Genomic DNA, 24,619 nt, shown 5'->3' on the forward strand with positions numbered 1-24,619 from the left:
AGGACAGCGAGGAAGCAGACGCAACCACAAGCCCGGAACCACAGTTCGGGAGAACTGGAGGGCAGCAGGGTCCACACAGGCGTGCCAAGCCATCAGACGCAATCATTTAATTAGCGGTGTTGGGGCCCATCCAGGAGGCAAATGCCAGCTACCAACCAATGAGTAACACTTGGTGTTGATCCAGTGCTTTTCCCTGATGAGGGCCCCAGCGCAGTCCCCCCCCCCCCGCCCCCCGCTGACAGCCCGGCTCTGAGAAAGGTATATTCACAGCTGCATTTGACAAATGGAACAAGAAGAAGAACCGAGGCCAGTGGGCTGGAGACCCACTCCTGGGCCGCAGGCTGGTGCCTGGCCTTCCAGTGGCTCTCGTCTCTGTCCTCTCGGGCAGACAGTCGGAGCCCGAGCAAGGCAGAATACATTCAGTGCTGCCTGTCATCAGCTCAGAATCAGTGGCTTGGGGAAGCCTGAGGACAGCTGTCCCCAAGGGAGGTAGCTAGTGAGGGCTGGAACACTTGCTTGGCTCCAGGGAGGCCTGGGTCACACATCTTGGGGTACAGCTTTCCCCTCTTAAGCGCTCCTGGGTCCATGTAATTTCCTGTGCCCTAGGTTGCTTCTCTCCTGGGCAGGATCCTACAAAGAACGAGGTCAAGCCAGGATAAAACGTCTGAGAGCCTCCCAGGCAGGGGCAGCTTCAGGGCAGGCTGATCTGGGGGTTCTTCAGGAAGAGGGCCAGTCTCTGGGCCACGGCGTCCAGGTCGCCCGAGTTGGCAGACCGGAGGAGGTTGCTCTTTCGCACGAAATAGTGCTTCAGAAAGTGCTGGCTCACGCACTTGTGCAGTTTCCTCACCAGGCGCAGGAAGGCTTTGCTGAAGACCTGCCAGTCCTTCAAGTGTGGGTATTTCTCACAAGTCCAAAAAAGCACGGTCTGTGGAAGGAAGAGGTAGTGTCAGACATCGTTCCGGGCCACGGGGGAGAGTATCTTCGGAAATGTTACTGAGCTCACGTGGCCTTGGAAGGAGGGAGAAGGGAGTCACCCAGGGCTAGGAGGCTCCGCCATGATTTCATGATCCCCACCCTCAGGTGGGCTCTCGGCCTCAGCCTGCTGGTCTCCTGAGCCTTTGTCATTGTTTCTCTCACCACTGGCATTTCCAGTGACCGGCACTCTCCTGAAACCTGTGATCCCCCACCCTGGGCAGATGCCTTTGCCTCCTACTTTACAGAGAAAATGGAAACCCTCATGGCAGCAAACAGGACAGTTCTAGAGAGTTCTGCCTACACAGGCTTCTTCCTCTCTTCTCTGCTTGACCACCCCACCTAGCCGGGTGAACCCCATGCAGGGCTTGGGATCCCTCCTTGCAGGAGCTGTGTGGGACTGACTTCCCTCCTGAAACTGTTCTAAGCTCTCCTGCCCCACCCCCTCCTGACCTCACACCTCTCTGCAAGCGCAATCAGCTCCACCATCTGTCGTCATTTCCTCTCCTCTGGTTCCCATCCTAACCCACTGCAATATGGATTCTTCTGCCCTCAGGCCTCAGAAGCTGCTGTCTGTAAGGTCCAGTGAGCTCCATGTTGCTAAGTCCAACAGGACTTGCCCAGCCCTGGCCTTACCTGGCCCTCCAGCAGAATCGAACTCTCCCACTCACAGCCTCTCTTGAGTCATTCATTCTTCGCCGGCTTCCAAGCCACTGTGCTCCCTGCATTTCTCCAGGCGCTACAGCTACTCCTTGGCATATTATCCCCTTTGACCTGCCTCGGTGCTGGAGTTTTGGAGGCTCGGTTCCACACCCTCTTTTTCTCCTTCTCTCTTGCTTCCTTCCTTGGCGGCTTGAATCCCCACCAAACACAGAGAAGTCACTCACAATTTCCTTTCTCCGAGCCAGACTTCGCCTCTGACCTGCTCCTCACCTGCTCTCTCTTGGGAATCTGAACGTTATCGCCATCAACATGTCCCAGCCGTACTCATGGCCTCCCCCCGCCAAGACCGGGCGCGGCTCCAGAGCTGCTTGTCCAACCAGTCACGCAACACACGAGCCAGGAGTCACCCGTCCCTCACCAGCTGCATCAACCCCGCCAGTCCTCGGAAGTGGTTCTCCAATCTACCCATGTACGTTCATCTCCACCATCGCCTCCTCTTCCACCTCACCCGGACCTCTGTTCCATTGTTGTCCCCATCCTGTCACCACCCACGCTGCAGCCAACGTGATCTTTTTGAAACATAAACCCATGGTTCTTCTCGCCTGAGAGACTTTCAAGCCTTCTCCTGGTTGGTTAATGAAAGATCACAGTCCTCCACAGGGTTTGGTGTTACGGGTTTGGTCCCTACCGTCCTTTCCAGACTGGGCTTGCCCTCACCCTCCCTTGCTTTCTCCTTCCAGCCCCACCGGCCTCGTATCATGCTCTCTGCTACCACAGGGACTTCTCTCACATCCGACCTCTGCTGAATGGAACATGCTTCCTTCCCCCAGTTTGTCCAGGACACTCGTCCATCAGATCAAATTCTCCTGTGAGACCATCAGACACTCTCTTCACCACTCCTCCGAATGCCCATGATCACAGGAGTTGTCATCTCTGTATTTATATATGCGATCCCCTACGAAGTTGTAAACTCTATGAAAGAGGCCGATACCTATTTTAATGGCTATTATGCCACTAGCACCCAGCAGAGGAGCTGGCCCATGGGAGACAGTCAAAAATGTTTATTGACTAAGGGAAATAATTCACTAATGTTATGATTTGGATGTTGAGCATTTTTAAAATACAGTCTTTACTAAAAACGAAAAGAGCAGTTTTAGCTTCATGGCAAGATAGTGTGTATGTTTTGATTTAGATCACATTGTGTGAAGTAAATGAGTTGGAAGTAATGTCATACTATCAAGATAGCCTAGACACAAAAAAGTGTTTTAATTCCTCTTGTAGTTAAGCTTTTATCTCCCTAAGCAAACCCGAAGCGGTTAAGCCTCTTATGATCAAGCCCCTGTGCCTTTGAGTGGGTTTTAGGAATAAATAAGACAATGAAGGATGAGCTCTTGTTCACAGGGAGTTGCTTTGGCGGGGGCAAGCCAAGTCTGGAAAGGACGGGGTGCTGCTTTGGGGACAAGGTGAGAACCTCCTCAGACCGTGTCAGACTGAAGGTGGGGTGATGATGACTGGCACATCCTTCCTGAGGCTGTTTTGCAACCCAGCCCTTCTACTTTCCCCAGACTGAAGGCTTGGCAAGGACCCCGCCCACTCAAGCCGTAGTCCGGGCTGGTGTTACATTGTTACCAGCCACGTCCATCACTGTGTCTAAATGTGAGAGCATCTTGGACCAAGGATGGAACCCTAGAACAGGCAGCTGGTAGTGCTTCTGTCGGTCCTGTCCTCAACAAATAACCCCCCTTTTCAAATGCCCATTCTTGAGAATGCATAATTCTGTGCCCTGTTGGGGAGTTAGGGAGAACCAAAACAAAGCACATTTAAGGAGTTGCCCTAAAATCCTCTAGTGATTGAGAAGCCACTGGAATAAAAGTAAATCCTTGGGTGTAACGCAGTTTTGACAGCAGTCAAGGGTTGGGAGGCCCAAGGTGGCCCTATTCAATCTTGTCTAAAATATTCGTGTCACTTAATATGTTTCCATCTGTCTTAATTGTGAAGCAGTGAAGTCAATGGTTAAGATCATGAGGTCCGATATGAGAGAGAATGGAGCTTGCTTCTCAGCTCTGACTCTTCCTAGTGTGGCTTATAGAAAGGCAAGCAAGAAAGAAGCCAAACCCGCAGAATGAACTAGCCTGTCCTCAGGAAGCACATGCCCTCAAGAACAGGTGGGTGTCTTTAGGGGAATGTGCGTGGGCACATGTTGAGAATGTTGAAACTCCAGAGAAAGGCCCCAGTGTGTGCAAATGAGATAGTAACAGGTTCTCGGGCAGGCCAAGGAGGACAGGTTATTAGGAAAGAGAAGAAAGCCAAGCAAAGACTACTGCCTTCATGGGGAAAAAAGTGGAACATGATGTGAAGGCATTCATTCATTTGCTCAATAATTATATATCGAGCAACTACTATGTACGCAGCACTGGGAGAGATACTAAGGGTTCAGTAGTAGGTGCCCTTAAATAGCTTACATTGGAGCTGGAAGAGTTATCCAGGGCCAGAAGATGGCGGGTCCCCTGAATGAGAGGGGGCACAAGCGGGAAGTCACCTCACAGACAGGCGGCCTGTGCTCACCTGTGCAAGAAGGTCAGGGAGAAGGGACGAAGCTCCTGGATAGACCCCAGCTAGGCTTGGGCTGTGCTGTCTCTAAGTCGGCCACCTCTTGACCTCAGAGCACCACACAGCTGTGTTCCGTGAACGTCCCATTCACCATGTGCAGTTGGGAATTTGCAAAAGAGGAGTTGAGGATGTGATGGAAGGCCCTCTCCCCAGGGAGACCCCCTGATGTCCCAGGCCAGGGTCTGCTGCTCTGGGCCCGTCCTCCCTGGGGCTCCCCATGCTGTGTGACTCCACGTGCACCTGGGGGACCACCTGACTGCCCATCTCCCCCGCTGAACCATCAGCTCCAGGGGAGCAGGAACCACTTCTGTGTTTGCTCACCTTGGACCTCCAGGGGTAGTGCACACAGCAGGTGCTGGGGCAGGTGTCTGGCCCATGGTAACCTCAATAAACATTTGCTGAGCAAGTGAGTAAAGGCAGTCATGAATGTGTGTTGTTGGGTTTGGGACAAGGGGAGGCAGGTGCTGCAGAGGGAGGGGAAATCCCTGCCTGACGATTTGGAACCCAGGAGTTCAGGTCCGCAGCCATGCTCACGTGGCAAGCCCCTTTTCCTGGTGGCCCCACCCCCCGGCCCCGGCCCCCACCCCCGTGTGGCAGTGGCCGCACCTGGCTAGAGTGGGGACCCAGGGAGTCCTAACACCAGGGGAAACGTGAATTCCCCTGAGGTTCGAGCCATCCACAAGCTTTCCCCAGACTGTAGGTTTCTCAGGGGCGCAGGCCACACGGTGTAATCAGTGCTGAACCTCAGCGCAGTTTCCGGCACATAGTGGACACTCGTGTCGGTTTGGTGAGTGAAATAAGTGGAGGGGAGAGACGGAGAGAGAAGAGGAGGAAACAACCAAAAGAAAGGAGCGGCAAGAGGGCAAGCGGGGCCGGGGTGGGAGGAGGCAGAGGCCGTTCAGCCTGGGCAGGGCTGTCCTGGGCACACATACAGCCCGGCTGTCGGGACCTCACTGGTGAGCAAGCATAACACATGGGATGGCCCATAGGGGCACGAGGGCCCCCTCTCGAATCAGTCGCATACACACACACCCGGTGTGAGGGGCTCTGGCCGGGCCCCGGGGGCACGCAGAGAGGACCCACGCCAAGGTGGGGCGCATCCGCTCACCTGCAGATGGTGGGACGTGATGACCGGCCTCTTTCCCGGACACCAGACGTCCTCCTTCATCTGCCTCAGGGCCTGGAGACACCTGCTGCGGCAGCCCCCGTCCTCATCCAGCTGCGCCAACAGCACCTGCTCGGCCTGCAGGAAGCTCAGCTGCCAGTGATACTGCGAACGGGCCAGCAAGGCAAACCCGAATGACTGGGAAAAGAGAAAGACACCAGGAAAATGAGGAGGATGCTGGCCAGAGTAGAAAGCCATCACTGAAGCCATCCGCTACGCTACGGGGGGTGGGGGAACCTGCCACCAGGCAGGCAGAACCTCCCACGTGGGGACACGGAGGAGGGCTCAGGGCAAACCCCCTTCCTTGTGCACAGGGAACGGGAGAGACGGTGTCCACTTTCTCGCAGGCACTGGTTCTCCAAGCCGAGCCTGCACCTGGAGAGCTTCACACACAGACTGTTGCGCCCGGCCCATCGGCTCTCATGGTCCCGAGCAGGGCCTGGGAATCCGCATTGCTAACAGGCTCTCAGGGGCCGTGGCAGACTGTGGGGCCCCCACCTGGAGCACCGCTGATCGAGTGAAACCTCATTTTTCCCTTCCAAAGCTGGCTGACAGTGGGTAAGCTGTGAGCGCCTCTGCTCTGGCGAGCTGGGCCCCTGGCTCCCCGATACCTTGATGCACTCCACTCTCTGTCGGGAAGGCCAGCGCCTCAGACAGGGAGGCCACCGAGCTTTCTCAGACCAGGCAGTAGGGATCTCCACTGTGGGGACCAGCTCTAGCTCCACCTGCCATGTGGCTGTTTCCACGGCAACCCAAACTGCAGAGTGGTGTGTTAGCATGCTGACCTTACCTGGTGGGAAATGACAAAGAGGCAATGAGAAGAGAAAGCCTGGCTCAGGCAAAAACATTCAAAGGAGGAATTGGGGAACAGTGGTGGTGAGCAGCTCCTTGCGCCTGGTAGGGCAACTGCCACAGGTCGGTAGCACCCCAAGGGTGGGGTGTTCATGGCAAAACTAGACAATTAGCTGAGTAACTATTGATAGAAACATTGCTAGAAAATCTCACGGTGGGTGAGTGTTGCTTTTTCCTTTCTCCGCCCCCCGCCCCTAGGCTTTTATGGCACCTTTTCTTTGAAAGTAATAAATTCTTTTCAGAAGGCTCAACTGAAGAAAAGAGACACAGAGGACAAAGAAAAGATGGAGTATTTGCTAATAAAAATGAAATCCAACCATTCTTCTACGCCCCTCCATTCTGCCCAGATGTCCTGACCTTGTTGAGAATGGCGTTCTCCCCTGACTCATTCACCTGCCTCTGGTGGAGTTCAGCTTAACCCGTCCCTTACCTGACTCCCAGTCTCTCGGATGGCATTGTTCCCACCATCCATTAAGCTAGTCTAGCCTCAGATGTATTTGTCACCCCAAGCCCTTGTAATTATAAAATACTTCAAAGTGTGTCATAACCATTGGCTGAAAGGGTCGAATGAGTGGGAAAAAAGCCCCCACTGCCTCTTCCAACCAGGCCATGAGAGAGAGAGAGAAAATAAATGCATCTGGGAGCATCTTTCAGCTCCTGTACTAGAATTCCTTGCTAATCTGTTCCCCCTTCTTTCAAAAGATACACAGTCATTTTTTGTTTGTTTGCCTTCATTACGGATAAGGATGAGCTGTCTTGAATCGGGATCGATTATTTTTCTCTTGTTTGTTCAGAAAAGAAAATGGAAACTCACTCATTAATCGTGTTAAGCTGTTCAAAAGGAAAACATTCCTCTCCTTGGCTGGGGTGTGATAAAGAGCTTATAGTCTGCACCTCATCAGAGCTGCCCAGACAGGAACATGACGACGTCTGGCACCCTGGCATTATTTACTGAAAGCATCTCACCAACGTGGCCCGTTTGCAAGCTCTCATTTGCACTTTCACTATTACCAGCGTTTCAAAGTGAAGGAGTCAGCACATGCTGGAACCAGTCTGCCCCGTCCACACCCTGCTTCTGCTCTGGCTCTGCTCACTTGGTGTGTGACCTCCCGCATGTTAGCTCATCCCTCTCTAAACCTCAGTGTTCTCATCCATAAAACAGGCAGAAAAATAACTCCGACTCTCCAGGGTTGCTATGCGCAGGACATTTTCCACAAAAGCATCCTATACGTGGTAAGAATCCATTAAACGTGGGCTAATTCCATTACGGAAACTTTCAGAACAGTTCCGTCCAGACAGGTAAAAGATCATTCAAATCTTTTTCCTTTCTACACATGTGTGCGATTGAGTCCTGTCCAGCACTTTGGTTTTTCCCTTCATTTTCCAGCACAAGGATTTTTCACAACTCCGTGTGTGCACACATGTACCCCATTCTTAAAGGCAAAGGTAGTACAATTTATTTCACAATTTCCCTTTGTTACTGACATTATTTCTAGTTACTTACTATTAGAGCCTAAGGCCATGGACGCCCTTGTGCATATTTTTTTTTATCTGTAGGAATATAGTTCTAGAACTGGAATTGTTGAATTGTCAAGTTAAGCACATTATAAAAATAAAAACAGACTAATCCCCCTTTAAGAAGTAGGCACCAATTTACATTTCCAAGAACAATGTATGAAAAGGCCTTTTGTACCACACTCACCCTTACCCTGAGCATGATCATACTTTTTCATCTCCGTCAATCTATTAGGTATTTTAATGCACACTGCTTGAAATATATGTTAGATGGAACATTTTTTCTGACTTTTTTTTTTAAGATTTTATTTATTTATTTGAGAGAGAGAGAGAGAGCGCATGAGTCAGGGATAGAGGCAGAGGGAGAGGGAGCAGCAGACTCCCCGCTGAGCAGGGAGCCCGATGCGGGGCTTGATCCCAGGACCCTGAGATCATGACCTGAGCCAAAGGCAGATGCTTAACCAACTGAGTCACCCAGGCGTCCCTTTTTCCCTACTTTTTTACTATTACTTGTTTATTTTCTTTTTCTGTGAGTCATTTTTTTTTTTTTTTTTTTTGGTCATTATTTCTATTGGTCTACTTGTATGTTTTCTTACTGGTTTACAAATACTCTTTCATAATTAAGGAAATCCGCCACTTTTTCCCAGCGTGAAATACACTTTTTTATTCTGTGGGAACAAAATGAATGTGTGAGCGAATGTACATACATGCCACATGGTAGCATACAATTTAAGATTTGGGGATTGTCAAACCTAATCAGTTCTTTATGGCTCCTCATTTTTGTGTTTTGGCACAAGTCAGTGGTTTCCAAATGCGGCATCTCAATACACTGGGGGACGGCAGTCAGTTGGAGGGTGTTACAGAAATGTGCTAGCAACAAAGATCTGTGGTTTGCAAGTATTTTGCTTTTTAAAAAGTGTACCTAAGTTTTTAAATTAACGTCCAGGAAAGGGCACACAACCCAAAGCCCATGATGTCTCTGCCGGGGCAGGAACCCACGGAAATCCAAGCGGGTGCTGTGTGGATTCCACTCTTCAGTGTCAAAGCAGAAAAAAGAGCTAATTCATACTGTGAGGAGTGAACAGATGTAAGGAGCACATGGTTAATGTCTCAATTTAGGGGCACGAGCTTCAGGTAACACCTACGTAGAGGTTTTTTGTTTGTTTGTTCACGATTTTATTTATTTATTTGAGAGAGAGAGAAAGACAGTATGAGTGTGCGGGGCAGAGGAAGATGGAGAGAGACAGAACCCCAAGCAGACTCCATGCTGAGCAGGGAGCCCGATGCGGGGCTCGATCCCAGGACCCCAGGACCACGACCCGAGCTGAAACCAAGAGTCAGACGCTCAACGGACTGCGCCACCCAGGCGCCCCTGAGCAGAGGTTTTATAAAGCAAAAGGGAAATGCCAGAAATTGCCCTTTGTCCTTTTCTTGATCAGCTCACCTGAGAGATGACAGGTTCCAATTGCATTTTCTACCAGCTTCCGGAACACCTGGAGGACCTTGGCGGGTACAATATCTCCCTCAATGTTCACGTCTGCCTCATGCCACTGCCACAGGCTCTTCATAAACTGCTCCACCTCCAGCCACTGCTGCAGGCCCTCCGGGTCCTGCAAGGGGCAGGACAGCCTGGTACCCTGTAGGGTGTAGTAGCGCCAACGTTGCTCCCTCGCCTCCCTGTACCCGGCCAGGCCCTTCACCGGGACGGTGACCAGGAACCGGCTGGGGGACAAAACCTGCGGTCAAGAAAGGAGACGGGAGTGTGAGTTCATGGACTTGAGAGGTAACCGCAATCCCCGGGGCACCAACCTGTCGAACCGGGTTGCTCAGTGAACTACTCAACCCTTAGCAATGCGCCGAGATGGACAGAGGGCTGCACCTGCCCGCTGCAGGAGGGTTCCATCTTTGTTCTGCCACACTAACCACTGTAGTGGTCGGGCAGATGAGTTCATTCACTGAGCCCTGGGTGTAAGGAACCTGCAAGGAAAAGACTGAACCTGACCTGGAACTCAAGGGGGCACCGAAGCGGGGAGAAGAAAAGGCAGGGGAAGGAAATAGTATACAGTGAGTTCTGCACATACTAAGCACTGCAAGTCTCAGGCATTAGACTAGGTGATGTTCCCAGTTACACGAAGAGGTGGGCTTCATTAACATTTCCCAGATGAGGAACCTAAAGCTCAGAGGGGCTCTGAGATCTCCCGGGGGACACACAGCCAGGAAGTGGGAGAGCCAGAATGTGAGCTTAAGCCATCTGATGGCTTGTTCAGGGGTTGCTTTCTATGCTGGGCTGGCTCTCAGTCGGGGAGGAATGACCTGGATCAGGTGAAAGTTCTGGTATGGGAAGAGACAGGAGGGGGAGAAAGGATTCTGCAAAATGTCTCCCTTTCTTTTTGCCAGTACCGATGGCCCACGGCCAGTATTATTGATTGGTCCTTACAAAATCACAGGTCAAATGAAAGGCAGTTGCTGAGACCACATGAGCTGTTGAGATGATTCTATGTTTAATAAAACTTAGAATAAAGCAAATGATCAGAATCTACCTACTCTGTTTCTACAAGTACCAGTTAGGCAGAGGTCAGGATGAAAGTGGTCAGGTCAATGGTCCAAAGGATAGAACAGATTGGCCAGCACTACAGTATCCCCAGAAGGAGCTTGACCTCTGGCCACATCGCGTGGCAGCCGACTCCACACCACACCTTTTCCCATCAGTCATCGGTTGTGCACTGGAAGATCCACCCCCTTTTCATGGAAAGTTCTGACCATGGCATCTGGTTAACCTTTGCTCAGGGCTCTGTCACTGGCCAGTTCAGGGGTGAACACCAAACTCTGCCTCATTCTCAGAGAACAACGGTGTGATGCTTTAGAAAATGGATCCACATGACTTCGGTGCCCACAGAAAGGTGGTGGGATTAAAAAAGGGAACAAATTTAAACTCTGGCACTCAAAATCAATACCTTCTTTGAACCCACTTGCATGTGAATTCGAGAGCACAACTATTATGTTAATAGTCACATAAATGGTGCTTAGTTAATACTTGCTGGATTTGGTCCAAGATAAAATAAAAGCAATTTTTATACACCCCACTTCAACTATTTTCAAAACTTAATATACAGGACAGGATGTGTATAAATGCAAGATATATTTTAACCTATGAATTCTAAGTGAGACCACAGAAGGAAATTTCTTCGGATATAATTCTAGGAAAAGAGTGTTATGGGTGGCTCAGTCGGTTAAGCGTCTGTCTTCAGCTCAGGTCATGATCCCAGGGTCCTGGGATCAGTTTCCCTGCTTAGTGGGGAGTTTGCTTCTCCCTCTGTCTCTGCAAATCCCCCTGTTCATGCACTCTCTCTCTCTCTCTCTCAAATAAATAAATAAATAAAATCTTTTTTTAAAAAAGTGGTATTGTGTTTCTACTCCTAGTCACTGGTCTCTATTGGTCTAATGCAGGTTAAAAGGGCGATAGAAGTGGGCAAACGATGTTGTGATATGTGGGGATCAAATCTACTTTTAGAGTTTTCATCCTGGGGCGAATTTCTCAAAATCTGTACCCTGTCGCCAGATGTACATGTCCCAGATTCTTGTGGGTGGTCCTTGTGCCCAAGAACCTTGGAATGTTCTGGACCAGCAAGGGTCTTCAGTCCAGGCACTTATTTCTTTTACTTATTCATTCATTCACTGAAGCTGAGTGTCTGCATGGGCCCCACACCATGCTGGGTGCTAGCAATGAAGCGATCAATAAACATGATCTTTACAATCCAGGAGCTTGTAATCTTGTGTGAGAGATACGGCACGAATACATATTATCTAATACAAGTGAAAGGGGTTCTTAGGTGCCATAAGAAAAATCAAGATAAAGGAGCATGGGGTCTCAGAAGGGCTCAGAGCCCCACTTCCCTCATCTCTGAAAGGCAATGAGCCACGTCTGTTCTTCAAGGTTGTTTGCAGGTGTGAGGGAGGCCATTTCTGTGAGAATGGCTCGGCTCACACAGCACTGTTGCAGGAAGGCTGGCTGTCATGCATGGGCCCTGGTGGCTCAGAGTCCTGTCTGCAGTGGGGACAGGGGTGGCCAGGCTGCCTCTACACTTTCTAAGGGCCACCTCTTCCACATCTTCCTTCCCCCACCTGCAACCCATGGACTCTCGCTTTCAACCCATTTCTCACCAATGCCCTCCCTGGGTTCCTGTCCCCAGTCCCCAGGCTATTCAGCAGGTGCTGCATACATGAATGTGTGCTTAACTAAACTTCAGTTGTTACAGCACAGCGTGCTTGGAGTCCGAAGCCCTGGGCTGAGTTCTGGCTGTTGTGCCTAACAAGACGTGATCAGGACATTTGACTTTTCTCGAAGCCATTCTATCATCCGTAAAGTAGGACCGTGGGGGCTCACGTGACACAGCACCTCTGGAGCGAGTGTGTAAGTGGTAAATACTAAGAGGACCTGTGGAACATGAGGGATTATTGGTACCCTCAGTCAGGTGATGCCTGGGGCACACTGAGACCCACCCACCCACACAACTTACAGAACAGGTGAGACCTACTTACCTTAATGTTCCCATTGTACGTGTCAGAGTAGGGGACGGCCTGGAATCGAATGTCTTGGTGGCTGATTTCTGTGGTCAGCTGGTGGACAACCCTCTGCACTTCCTCCACAATCTGGGAGAGCTGCTGGCGCCTCACGCCCACCTGGGTGGGAAGGGATCAGCACGGGCAGTCATTCCCAGGGCGGGGCCCAGACATCGGCACAGGGACGTGATGAGACAGGCCCGGTGGTAGGCGACCACAGGAGCACCGTCAGACAAGCTGGCCCTCCCAAGAACCCCAGGGGACATGCACCTAGGTGTGATGGCACTCGCTGGTGGTTCAGCGTTCTTTGAAATACAAGCATTCACTCAGCATTAATCCAGTACCTGTGTGCAGCGGGCGCTGGGCACAACAGTGAACTAGAGAAGAGCAAACAAGATAGACGTGTCCTCATATATACAGGATATGCATACATACGTGTATACACACACACGTATGTGTGTGTATAATCTAACATCAGGTATGATAAATCCCGTGAGGACAAATAAAATAGGATAAGGGACTAGAGAGTAAAGGCGCTGCTATTTTAGATCGGGTGACCAGGGAAGGCTTCTCTAAGGAGGCAACATCTGAGTGAGCCCTGACAACAGCAGGGGAGAGCAAATTCTGAGGCCCCCTAAAGCAGGAGCACGCCTGGCAAGGCAAGGGGGCCCCTGTGGTTGGACCCTGGAAAAGGGAAAGGAGGGGGACGGGAGATGAATTTGGAAAGGCTGGTCTGGCCGGCCCATCCCACAGGGCTTTGCGTGCTGTGGTGAGACTCTAAAATGGGGTAAGAACGGTTGCCGTCCAGGTTGGCGAAGACGAAGCAGTTCAACGCATGTAATCATGTCGCAGTTTCCTGTCTTCTGTCGTCCATAATGATGGCTCTCTGGGCCCCGGTACTCATCCTCCTTTTGCTACTAGACCCATAAGAAAAGGCACGTGTTTTATGTTCCCTCAGAATCCGCACTGCAAGTTCCCAAGAACCGGAATTACTGTGAGAAAGTTGAACGCCAACGTTATATACTTTCACAGATACTCAAGGTTTAGGGAAATAGGTGTTTGTGGGGAACCCACAGGAACTTTTAGTAAACTCCGGGAGAGTTCGGAAGATCCAAATGAAGAAGAAATGGGAAGAGTCTGTGTTTTCTGAAATGGAGGGGCCCTGTTCTGTTGCTCAGGCTGGTGCCACGACAAGGGTCCCCCTTGGGGAGGCTGCTGAACCTGGCAGGGAACTGACTGGAAGCAAAAATCTGATATATCTAGATGCAGTGTCCACCGTGAATCTTTATAGTCTGTCTGAGTTCTGTATAATGGCTGTTTCTATGTATTCTCTAGTCATTTAAGACACCCATAAGTTAATCAAGAAAAATGTCCAAGTCAAAGAGATTTCTAGCTGTTTTCCTAACTAACTCATCAGCTAGTCCAGTCACCTGGGACTTCACACCTCCCACCAACAAACCCGACAACCATATATGGACAGAGGACACAAATGTGCATAGGCACACATGCTGTATATCACATGTATAAAATGTGTCATACGTAAAGTTAGTTCATTAATAAACACCTCTGTGTGCCAGGCCCTCTGTGACATGCTGGGACCCAGCAGTGAGTAACACAGACATCACCATGGTTTACAGTAGGTGGGAAGACAGGCGTGAGTACTGAACATAAGCATGGGGGCCATGACGGGAAAGTGGAGGGTGCCCCTGGGTTCAGCAGAGCAGGTGACCTAGTCTGAAGCCTGAGACCTGTTTTAATCGTCCCGATCCCCACACAGGGGAATGTCTTTGAAAAACTAATACCCTCCAGATGCCTACGAGTAACAAGAAACATAAGACGAGGCTCCTGATCTTAAGGAAGGAAATACATGATACACACGAAACAGTCTTTTCCCCAAAATCCATGTGTCTTGTCTGACCTCAGATATGATGATCATGTCTACATAGGCTTTTAATGCCATCTTCTTGCCACCAGCACCCACCTACTGCTTTCATACGTCCACCCACTACATTCATCACGGGAGGGCACCTTTCTTGAGCATTTGTAAGCTATTGAGATTCTGCATCTTCCAGAGTGTCCGAGTGGAAGAGAAAAGGTGGTCACGGAGGGGGCAGATAATTTGCCATGCCAAAAATAAAGGAGAATGCATTTAGTCGCCCATGATGAAGGGTCCCCTGCAGGGTAAGACCTCTATGTGTTGTGATTCAACTCCATTAGATCAATTTTGTTGAACATTTTATGCCAGGTGCTATGTGTACATGTTTGTTGTCAAGAGGTTTACAGATGACACAACAGAGCAAGACAAATAAACCGGAAATTAAAGTCACAGCAATCTAGTGCTGTGTAGAGGTCTGTACAGGATGCTATGGGTACATAGGTGCTATGGGTACATAGAAAAGTATGGGTACGGGATGCTATGGGTACTTAGAAAAGGGGAATATCATCTAGTCTGGAGGCTGGGGTCTCTTCCTGGAGGCAGAGTGTAGGGGAGTTGTATCTTGAAAGATTAGTAGGAGTTAGCTAGAAAGAGAAGGGTGTGAGGGTTGTTCAAGACAGAGCAAATGGCAGATATCTAGTATGAGGAGCACAGGGGGTTGCAATGGCTCCCCTATATTGCTGGAGAAGAGACTGCCTTAGAGAAGGATGGTGAAATGGGAGAATAAGCAGCAAGAGGTCTTGAAAATCAAGGAAGAAGAATTTCAAGAACAAAGTCAACATTAAGTGGCTGAAATGAGATAGGGCCCCAAAAATGTCCACAAGCGTTTGGCAACTAGAACAGGATCGATGTGTTCAGGGAAAGGGCGGGCATTTAAGCCCGACTGCGGTGGGTAAAGAGTAAGTGAGTGGGAGGCGAGCAAGCGAACACGGAGGTAAGCAACTCCTCCAGAACTCTGGCCAGGGAAGGGGAAAAAACAAAACAGGGACACCGACGGGGTTTTTTCAGAATGACACACAGGTTTGAACACATTTAGATGCTGACAGAAAGGAGCCAGTGGGGAAGGAAGAGGCAGCAGGGAGCTAAACCACTGAGTCAGGGTTTCCCAGCCAGAGCGTCGTGCAAATCCAGAAACCTGGTGAGCAATTCACGTTGGCGAATCAGAAGGAAAAGAAAGACAGGTGCAAGCAGATAAAAGGGTAGGAGTGCAGGAATCGGAGAGATTTCCCGTCTGAGGGCTGTTTTCTTTACAGAGCGGGAGACAAGGCAATGTGCTTTGGGTGAGGTGGGGAGGAGGCCGTAGGGGACTTCGGGGTGACAGACTTTGGAAATCACACCTCTGAGGGATGCGGGCTGTTCAGGCACCACGCGCGGACTGCCAGGCAGTCCCAAGACTCAGTTGTGGGGGGTCCACGGAGCTGCGGCCTATCGGCGGGCTCAGCTGTAAGATGGTCTCCACACCTCGTCCCTCCAAAGGTAACAATGGAGATGCTAAGGCAAGGGCTTGCTGGGCGGAGAAGGCTAAGGCAACAAGGAAAGGTTTCTGTGGTGGGCCATGTTTTCCAGCTGGGGGAAGAAAATGGACAAAGCCATTTAGTAGATTAGGGAACACTGGACAAGGTCAGGGACCAGAAGTCTAATCAGGAAGAGCAGCAGAGGGGCACCTGGGTGGCTCGGTCGGTTAGGCGTCTGCCTTCGGCTCAGCTCGTGATCCCGGGGTCCTGGGATCGAGCCCCACATCGGGCTCCCTGCTCAGTGGGGAGTCTGCTTCTCCCTCTGCCCTCTGCCTGCCGTTCCCCCTGCTTGTACTCTCTTTCTCATTATCTCTCTCTCTCTCTCTCTGTCAAATAAATAAATAAATAAAATCATAAAAAAATTAAAAAAGGAAGAGTGGGAGAAAGTCATACAAGGCTAACTAGACAGAACACCGCAGTCAGAGTGGTTGGGAAATAGTCTTCTCAAATCGCTAATTTCTTAGACTGTGTTGAGGACTAAGGCTCAGCCACAAGTCCTCCAAGTCCACTGATGTGAGTTCATAGAACTCAGATGTCAGGAACATAGTGGTAATTTACATGCATGTACATTTTGTTTCCTGAGTTGGTAAACTAAGGAAAGATTCATCACCATATTGACGCTGTCAATTTTTTTTTTTTTTTTTTGAGAGAGAGAGAGCAAGCAGGAAGGGCAGAGGGAGAGAGAGAGAGAATCTGAAGCAGGCTTCACACTCAGAGCAGAGCTGGACAGGGGGCTCAATCTCAGGACCCTGAGATCATGACCTGAGCCAAAATCAAGAGTTGGATGCTTACCCATCTGAGCCACCCAGGTGCCCCGACACTGTCAAATAAATTTTAACTGATAAAAGCTTGAGAGAAAAAGTATGTGTGTGTGTACAATGAGTAGTCTATTGGATAAAAGTTCTCCACCGTGAATCTCTTCTACAAATTCTGCCCTCACTGGATGGTGGCATTTCCTTCCTGGGCAGAGCTCCCAGGTCATACACTCCCTGGAAGACACCTGTAATCTCTCACTCATTATACATCTTTATGACTTGTTTTGATTTCTGGAAGTAGAAATCAGAATAAGGGAACACTTTTCTGGGCCTAGAGCCATAAATTCTGGTTTTGATTTCCTTCATCCATTACTGCCGTTGCTATTTTGACTCGGGATCTTAGAATTGGAAGAGACCTCAGAAATCATCTTGTCTGGTGTCACCCTACAGGAGGCCAGAGCGGTGGGTAGTTCTCCTAATGTCACACTGGCAGCTGGCAGTAGGGCTGGCCCTATGTCCGGGGTCCCTCACTGCTTTCTGTCCCTCTGTGCCATACGCTCGAGTAGACGCTCCAGAAGTAATACCTACCTTGATCCTCTTCCTGAACCTAACCATGCCCTCCACTTGAACTGAAGTCAAGGTGCATGAAATAACAGATCCAAAGTCAGATCCAAAGTCTCCATTAATCTGGGCAGCACTGACTGTTCTGGCACCCACAGGCACCCCAGGGCAACACAACAGTGAGAGTTAGGTGGGAGCCTCTTCCCCGCAGGTGATGCTGGGCCGCGTCGCTGGCCACACTTCCTGTGGTCAGTTCTTCCCTCTACATCGCTATGGACCACGTGCCCTTCAGCAGCCCCAGAAGGGACTTATGGGGAAGGTTTCCCAGGCTCTGTCCCACAGACCACTCGTCACTCCCTTGGTGTCCATCAGCACCCAGAAACCCCAGGTGAAGACTACAGCCTAGTGAGGTGGTGCAGGAAGATTCCATTTCAGGGTGTGGGAAAGCAGGGAATGGGGCCCGAGGCAGCTCTGTAGGGAGTGATCTTGGGGGAAGGAGGTGCCACCACAAGCAGAGACCTGTCACCGGCCTGAGCCCAGAAGCCCTTTCATGTGGGTCCAACTTCAGGAAGATACCAGGTGCAGCCTTGAGGCGGCCCTGTCACCAGACCCATTCCACGGCGCAGCTTGGGAACACACGTAAGGGGGAAAGAGGGTCATTTCCGAAGAAGGAATCAAGGCACATTCAGTCCAAACGTGACCTCAGTGCGCGTGTGAGTTTCACTCACCTCCTCTGAGGATTAGGTCGTGAACACAGGTGTGCTTTTCTTTTTAAAAGGCTACCTTTGCGGATGGGACAAAGCACGAGCAGAAAGGAACTGGGTGAAATTAGCCAGACCCACAACGCTAGACCAGGGTTACACCTTCTCATCCTCCCCTCCGTCCCACTGACCCCGGAAAGTTACACCCCGCTTGTCAGCGAGCAAATTCAGGAACTCTAATGAAGCAGAGTTTTTGCAAAAACAGTCATCAGAGGCCCCCTTGAAGGGTGCCGTGCAGTTTCTGTGGGCCTCCCTCTCTCCAGGGCACGTGTACCTGCCCCCACACACGTACACTTCCCCATCCCAGGCCACCTTCCTCCTCCCCGGCCACAGCATCTGGCCCACTGTTGCCCCACACATCATCTGCTACTATTAATAGCTCGAGTTCGGAACAATTTACTGTTTCAAATATAAATCAGTGAGAATTCAAGGTTATTGCCTATCATAACACCGTTCTGACTCACTTGCATTCCGACATGCTTTCTTGAGACAGGTAGAGGGGCGGCGCTAAGTAGCATGCCAGGAATGTCACACAGGCCTGGCCCCCAAGAGCATGTGGCCCGTGTGGCTGTCACCCATGGTGAGGGCCCCTGGGGATAAAAGGCTGAGAACTTCCTGCCAGACATTTTAATTCTGGTATTTCATTAAATCCAATAATCGGATCTTTAAAAAAAAAAAAAAAAAGGACGAGCACCATCTCTGTCTTCCAGGATTAATGATCAAAAAGGATGGAGACGTAAGGTGCTACCTACAGATGAGATAGGAGGCCTTCCGCCATCATATCCCCATCTTCTCAGACCCATTCTTCCCTGAGCCAGATGCTGGGGCCCCACAGATTCTGTACAGCTGTGCAGAAACCACAGCAACAGTGGCACCACGGAGCTGGGACGGGAGGCCCTCCTGTGTGCAGGACCCTCTCTGAGAGCTGGCCCCCTTGAGCTGCCCAACAATCCTGGAAGGTGGATGCTATGATTACCACCATTTTACAGAGGAGGAAACGCAAGTTCAGAGTGTGTAGAAATTTGCCCTGGGTCCGCCTAAGTCAGTGAGTCCCAGAACGGGGATCCATGCTGGGCACTGTCACACCTGGCAGCCCACGTTCGTAACCATTGTACTGCTCGGCCTCCCCAGGGACAAGGCTGCCAGGCACGAAACCCGCACTGACGGCTTGAATGGGGTTCCCTCAGCCGGGAAGGCCTCTCCAGGACTCCTCCACTTGTTAAAACCCCATGCGTGCTCTCAGGCTGAGTCTCCACTCCTCTTGCTGCACCACACCTCCCCCATGAGAGCCAACGCTCCTCAGTTCTCCTCCAGCACCCTGTGGAAATCTCCGGTGTAGCCCTGTGGTCTGCCATGTGTTCTATTAAGCATTTCCCTGTCTGCACAAGGAACATTCTCCTTTCACCCTTGGAGTTATGTGCAAAATCCGCAGGAGGGAGGGGGCCGTCCTTAAAGATACCCCAAACACATTTTCCCTCTCAGTTCACAGGCCACACCCTGGACCTGGGTTTTGGGCACAGTGTTTTGCACATAACAGGTGCTCAGTGTGTGTTTGTGGAGATACAGAGGGGTTTAGCAGAGCAAATACGGCTTTGGAGTAAAACAGAATTTTCTTACCGACGCCTCGCACTTTCACTATCTAGCTGTGTGACTTTGGTCAAGTTACTGGAGGTACTGTGCATGTGCCACATGGTCGCTGATAGATTTCATGAGATCCTGCCTGGGCCTCAACCTGCCAGCACCTTTTACACTATTCTTGCATTATCTTCAATAACTCCTAAAGATATTCTGACCACATCTGTGAACGTCAAGGGGAATGAAGATATCCGAGACACGATCATCCCCTACAGAAACTTGTAAAGAATAAAACGAGATAATATTTAAGTTGCCACCCAAGATAATAATAGGAAAGGTGCCAAGAGTCAATATACAATTGATTGTCAAGCAAATATTGTCAGTAGTAATTATGACAGGAGTTCAAAGGGAAGCCAAAACATTCTGGGCTAGGGTGTCAAGGAAATCTTTCGTGATAAGGTAGGCTCTGAGCTGAATTTGAAGGATGAGTATGAGCCAGAGAAATGGAAACGGAGAGGAGAGAGGATGTGTCCCCTGGCAGAGGAGAGAAGATCAGCTCAGGCCTTAGACTTTCTCAGGACATCGTACTTGCGGGGCAGGCCTGGCCGACTCACCACCTACAGGGACAGAGGGCGGACGCACACAAGAGGGAGGGCTGAGGGGGGCGCAGGAGCGCCACAGCCCCCAGAGAACCCGTCCGTGAGCACATGCGCTGTTGAACAGACACTCAGCCCCGGCCCACGGTTGCCAGGCAAGACACTGGGACCTGTGGTTGCCAGATATCCTGATGTTGTCCTTTTTCCAGAGAGGAGGGAAATCTGGATTTCTATGCAAAATCCCACCATTATGAAATGTTTGTAACAAATTTGAAAAAAATTTAAAAATACTCTGCAGGCCAAAGAAAACCTGTGCACAGGCTGGATTCAATGTAGAGAGCATGGTTTAGAGTTTCTGCTATTGGGGACGCAGGGAAACAGAATGGAAAGACAAAGTCTTACTTGCCAGGCTAAAAAAAATTTGGACTTTTTTTTCTTTCAGAAAACACAGGACCATGGGGAAAATGCCAGGAGCACCCCTTCCATTTATAATAGTCCCCAAAAGGGGAAATAATGGGAAATCACTTTGTTGGCTGTAATTTTTTTTTAAGATTTTATTTATTTATTTGACAGAGAGAGACACAGAGAGAAAGGGAACACAAGCAGGGGGAGTGGGAGAGGGAGAAGCAGGCTCCCGGCAGAGCAGGGAGCCCCATGTGGGGCTCGATCCCCAGACCCCGGGATCATGACCTGAGCCGAAGGCAGATGCTTAATGACTGAGCCACCCGGGCGCCCCGGTTGGCTGTAATTTTTATCATCGTTAAGTTTCCCCTATTTATCTAAGTGGTTTGCCTAAAAACATCAACGTTCCCTATCACTGTGATAATGAACTCTGCTTTGTTTACTTGTGAAGGCATGTCCCTAATCTTAGACAAGTCCCTAATCTTCCTTTAAATGTTTTAGTTTTACGGGTGCCTCTCTGCCTTAATAGCTTCATCGGTAAATGGAAAGGCTGAATTAAGCTAGATAATATTTAAGGTCCCCTCCAGTTCTAACGCTCTTAAGAGTCTATGACTCTCTACAGAAGAAATTCAATTAACTCTTAATGGATGTGTACTAAATATGTGATATATATTTTTAAGTCTAGCAGTTTTATAGTTTCTAAAGGGCATTCTTAACTTCATTTACTCTTTTTCAATGACCCTATTATCACCCCCATTTGACAGAGAAGAAACCTGAGGCTCAGGCAGGTTCGGTGCCTCACTCATAACTATACCCAGGATCAGTGGCAGAGATGGAGCTCCAACCCACGTTCTAACTTTCTGTTCCACAGTCTGTACCCAACGGGCCTCTGGCACTAGAACCTCAGAGAGAGGACGGAAATAAGGTTAAGTCCCTAAACACTCTTATGGGTGACGGTCTTGGGTTCCCGAGGAGCATTTCATGTATCTTTGGAAGCAGCCTGACATCCCTTCTGAATCCAGGTTGGTGGGGCAGGGGGGATGGGGTGGGAGCATGGGAGAGACCCGTACCTGTCCTTACCTTAGTCATAAGGCAGTCTTCCAAGTCTCCTGCAGTCAAGGATTTCATGGCTTCTTGGCCAGTCCTCAATGGAGCAGCAATGTCTTGGTTTGTCCGTCAGTGGAGGACACTTGCAGGTTGGTTTCCCAAGAATGTTAGTCTCGGTGCTAAATTTCTTTGAGAATGTGTACATGGACCAGAGACAGGCCTTCCCAGTTCTCCCCTCCAGCTCTCATTTCCAAATTGGGAGCATCTGTCTGTCATCTTTAGGGAATTCTTTTTTTTAAAAAAAAAGGAATTTCAAAAGGAGAGTTGATGAAATTGAAAACTGAATTTGAGTCCAACTTAATTTGACTCGATTTAGCTCTATTGACGGGTGCTTTGACCGAAGGCAATTTTCCCAAGTTGTATTTCCCACTCAGATACTTAAATCTCAAGATAGAAATGCTCTGTAGTTGGCTTCTTCCCCACCTTTTTATGCTCTTGGCCCAACACTAGATGCACCCTGCATCCTAGTATCTTATATCTCCTTGTTCTTATCCTGTTGACAGTAAATATTCCTTGCCCTCCAATCCAGAAAATCCCACAGATTGATTTACCTTCTTTACAATAAACAAATAGGGAACTGCCAAACAACCAGCCAGGCACCCGCCATTATGCCTACAAACAAGTGACCTGGGCTCATCAATCAGATCAGGGCACGATAATCTGCATGTGGAAAAGCACACACACACACACACATACACACAAATGTGCAAGCAGAGAGAGGCATGCACACATGGACAGGCACACCCAGCAAGAGCAGGAGAGGGACCCTTCTGCTCACCTGCTGACCTTTAAATATAATCTTCCTCTTCCTACTTGAAAGCGGGCAGTAAAAATAAAGTCAGTGTAAACAGGCCCCTTGAGAGTCAAGGAAACACTCTTGTCTGGTTTTGCCAGCAAAACCGTGTTGGAAAACAGCTCAGGCAGTAAGTTCCCAGTCTGGCTGGCTGGGGCTAGTTTTATTACAGGAAAAAAAAAAAAAAAATTCACAATGGCCTGATCTCCCCGAAGCTGGTAAACATCGGAGACTGCTATCAGATGATCTAAAGAAATTACAGCGCTTCTGGGAGCCCAGCTCACTTCTGAGCAATGCTCTGAACAAATGTCTTTCCAAACCCACCTCTGAGAGCTCAGCAGCCATGCTGGGTGCGGGGGCTACTCCGCTTTGGGTAGCCACTGTATTTGCATATCTCCACCCTCTGCCCTATCTGAAAGCCACAGCTGAGCCACACCAGAGCAACCTGCTCCACCCACCTCATTAATCCAGCCTTCACGCCAGCTTCTTATAGATCTCTTCTGTGAAATATTGTAGTCAATTGAAACATTCTATGTAAATATTGCAAAGCTACCCTTCCTCAAAACTGCCTCGATTTTCCATTTTCTTCTATTTGTAATTCAAAGTCTCCTTCGTTTGATATCAGATGCTCCCGAATATTTCAGAATCTTCTCTTGGCTTACCACTGGTCAGTCATTCCGAACTTGGTTTTTCACAAACAGAACATGAGCCTGCCTCTTGGAATTTCCTACAATTCAGAATCCCCTCTCTGCCTCATTTTCAACTTCACCAAAGTCCTCCTGGTTTCTCACATGAGCTCTCGTTTTTTTGTCCTTACTTCTACTGCACTGTAATCATTAACTTGGGATTCCCGGTCTTCTGGTGGGGCCTTTCCTACAGTTCTCAGCTTCCCCCAGAAGCCGTCATCAGATGCCCAAACTTGCATCATTCTGTGCCTGGGGCTGCCCTTCCTCCATTGCCCCAGCACAGCTGCTGATCAGGATGTTGAAACTGCAGTTCTTCTCTCACTAGGGCTCAGTGATGCTTCCCAGATGTGAACAGGGAGAACGACCAGCAGGCCAGTTGTAGAGCCTGGGAGAAGGAAGAAATCTATGCTCAGGGTGGCTTACTACATTGTAATTTTACCTGGATGCCATACCTGGCAAACAGAAGGTTATATAAACCCAACCAGTTCCTGACTCCCTGATAGAGTTCTTCATGGGCAAAGGTTCCAATATATAGGGTGGTTCCACAGTGCAGGCCCTCTGACAGATTGGCAAAGAAGACCTTTCTTTGTAGATACAGATCTCTGGCTAAGTGGCTTTTGGATTAGCAAATATTTATTGAGCAACAGTCTGCCTAAGGCACTATGTTGGGCCACAGAGAGGGATTCAAAGTTAACTCAGATTCTCCTCCTTTCTCCTCCTTTCTGGGGAAATAAATATCCTCCTTTCTCATGACTCATACCAAACGCCAGTATGAACGTGGAAACCAGCTTTGGCTCAATTTCTATTGTGAGGACCAAGAAGTTATTTTTTTAAAGTTAGTCTAGCAAGGTATTCGAAACCCTAAACCAACAATATGAAAGTCCTAGGAAGATAATGTCACCCCTGACTCACCAACAGAGGTGTTTGCTATTGACTTACCTAACGGCTGCAATTTTCATTCCCAGGAGAAGGGTTGGCTTGATACAAATCAACCTTAAATACACAAATATGTTAAAGTTCACCAAGGTCACAAACTCTGACATATTTTTCAAAAATTTCCTTTAGTTCTAGGGTGACTCAAAGCTGACAGCTCCAAGGACCAGAGACAATTGTCCATGCTGTGAGGAAGTCCCCAGCAGTGAAGGCAGTGACCCTGTCTGTTCAGTATCCCCACTGTAGTCCAGTACCTAACACATAATTGACCCTCAGTAGTGACGAATTTGACGGCATTATACATGAAAGTGACATTCTCATATATAGGATATTTGGAGATGCATCAGATCACTTTATAAATTATAAGTTTAATTTCATACATGCACCTGTGACCTTTTAAATGACTATCATCTTTTATAGAGAGGCCTATTATAAAAGAACTTAGCATAGTACCTGGCACATGATAGGATCTCATATAATGATAGGATCTCAATAAATACTTGTTTTCATATTCCATTTTCCTCCCTGGGGAGGGGAACCCTCCTTTTAATGTATGTGAGTAACTGTCCTGGTCTTATCTCAGGGGTAAGATCTTTCATTGGGTTGGTCTTCAGAGTCCCATCAGAAAGCTAGTCTCCTTTCCTGTCATACCAGAAATGACAA

General features: G+C 49.3%; 1 protein-coding gene across 1 annotated transcript; it reads right to left on the reverse strand.

Annotated features, from left to right (window-relative positions):
• Positions 1-478: 478 nt before the first annotated feature.
• MAB21L3 (mab-21 like 3) lies at positions 479-24,004 on the reverse strand. Its single transcript, XM_028102122.2, has 8 exons — positions 23,963-24,004; positions 22,796-23,408; positions 21,518-21,772; positions 12,317-12,457; positions 9,222-9,513; positions 6,022-6,200; positions 5,354-5,548; positions 479-925 (listed from the first exon to the last, which is right to left on the reverse strand). Exons 3-8 carry the CDS (start codon positions 21,563-21,565, stop codon positions 692-694), a joined length of 1,089 nt encoding a protein of 362 aa, XP_027957923.1. The 5' UTR covers positions 21,566-21,772; positions 22,796-23,408; positions 23,963-24,004; the 3' UTR covers positions 479-691.
• Positions 24,005-24,619: the final 615 nt, after the last annotated feature.

The sequence above is a fragment of the Eumetopias jubatus genome, unplaced genomic scaffold (assembly GCF_037043125.1).
Source record: "Eumetopias jubatus isolate StellerSeaLion01/CBP00866 unplaced genomic scaffold, mEumJub1_p1.0 scaffold_4, whole genome shotgun sequence".
Lineage (NCBI taxonomy): Eukaryota > Metazoa > Chordata > Mammalia > Carnivora > Otariidae > Eumetopias > Eumetopias jubatus.

Bases quoted from the DNA above. Each gene is read 5' to 3' on its own strand.
- MAB21L3 (XM_028102122.2), bottom strand. From the start codon at position 21,565: ATGAAATCCTTGACTGCAGGAGACTTGGAAGACTGCCTTATGACTAAG. The intron at 12,458-21,517 runs GTAAGGACAGGT...CTTCCCACCCAG, and splicing joins AAGACTGCCTTATGACTAAG to GTGGGCGTGAGGCGCCAGCA. The intron at 9,514-12,316 runs GTAAGTAGGTCT...TCTTGACCGCAG, and splicing joins CGTACAATGGGAACATTAAG to GTTTTGTCCCCCAGCCGGTT.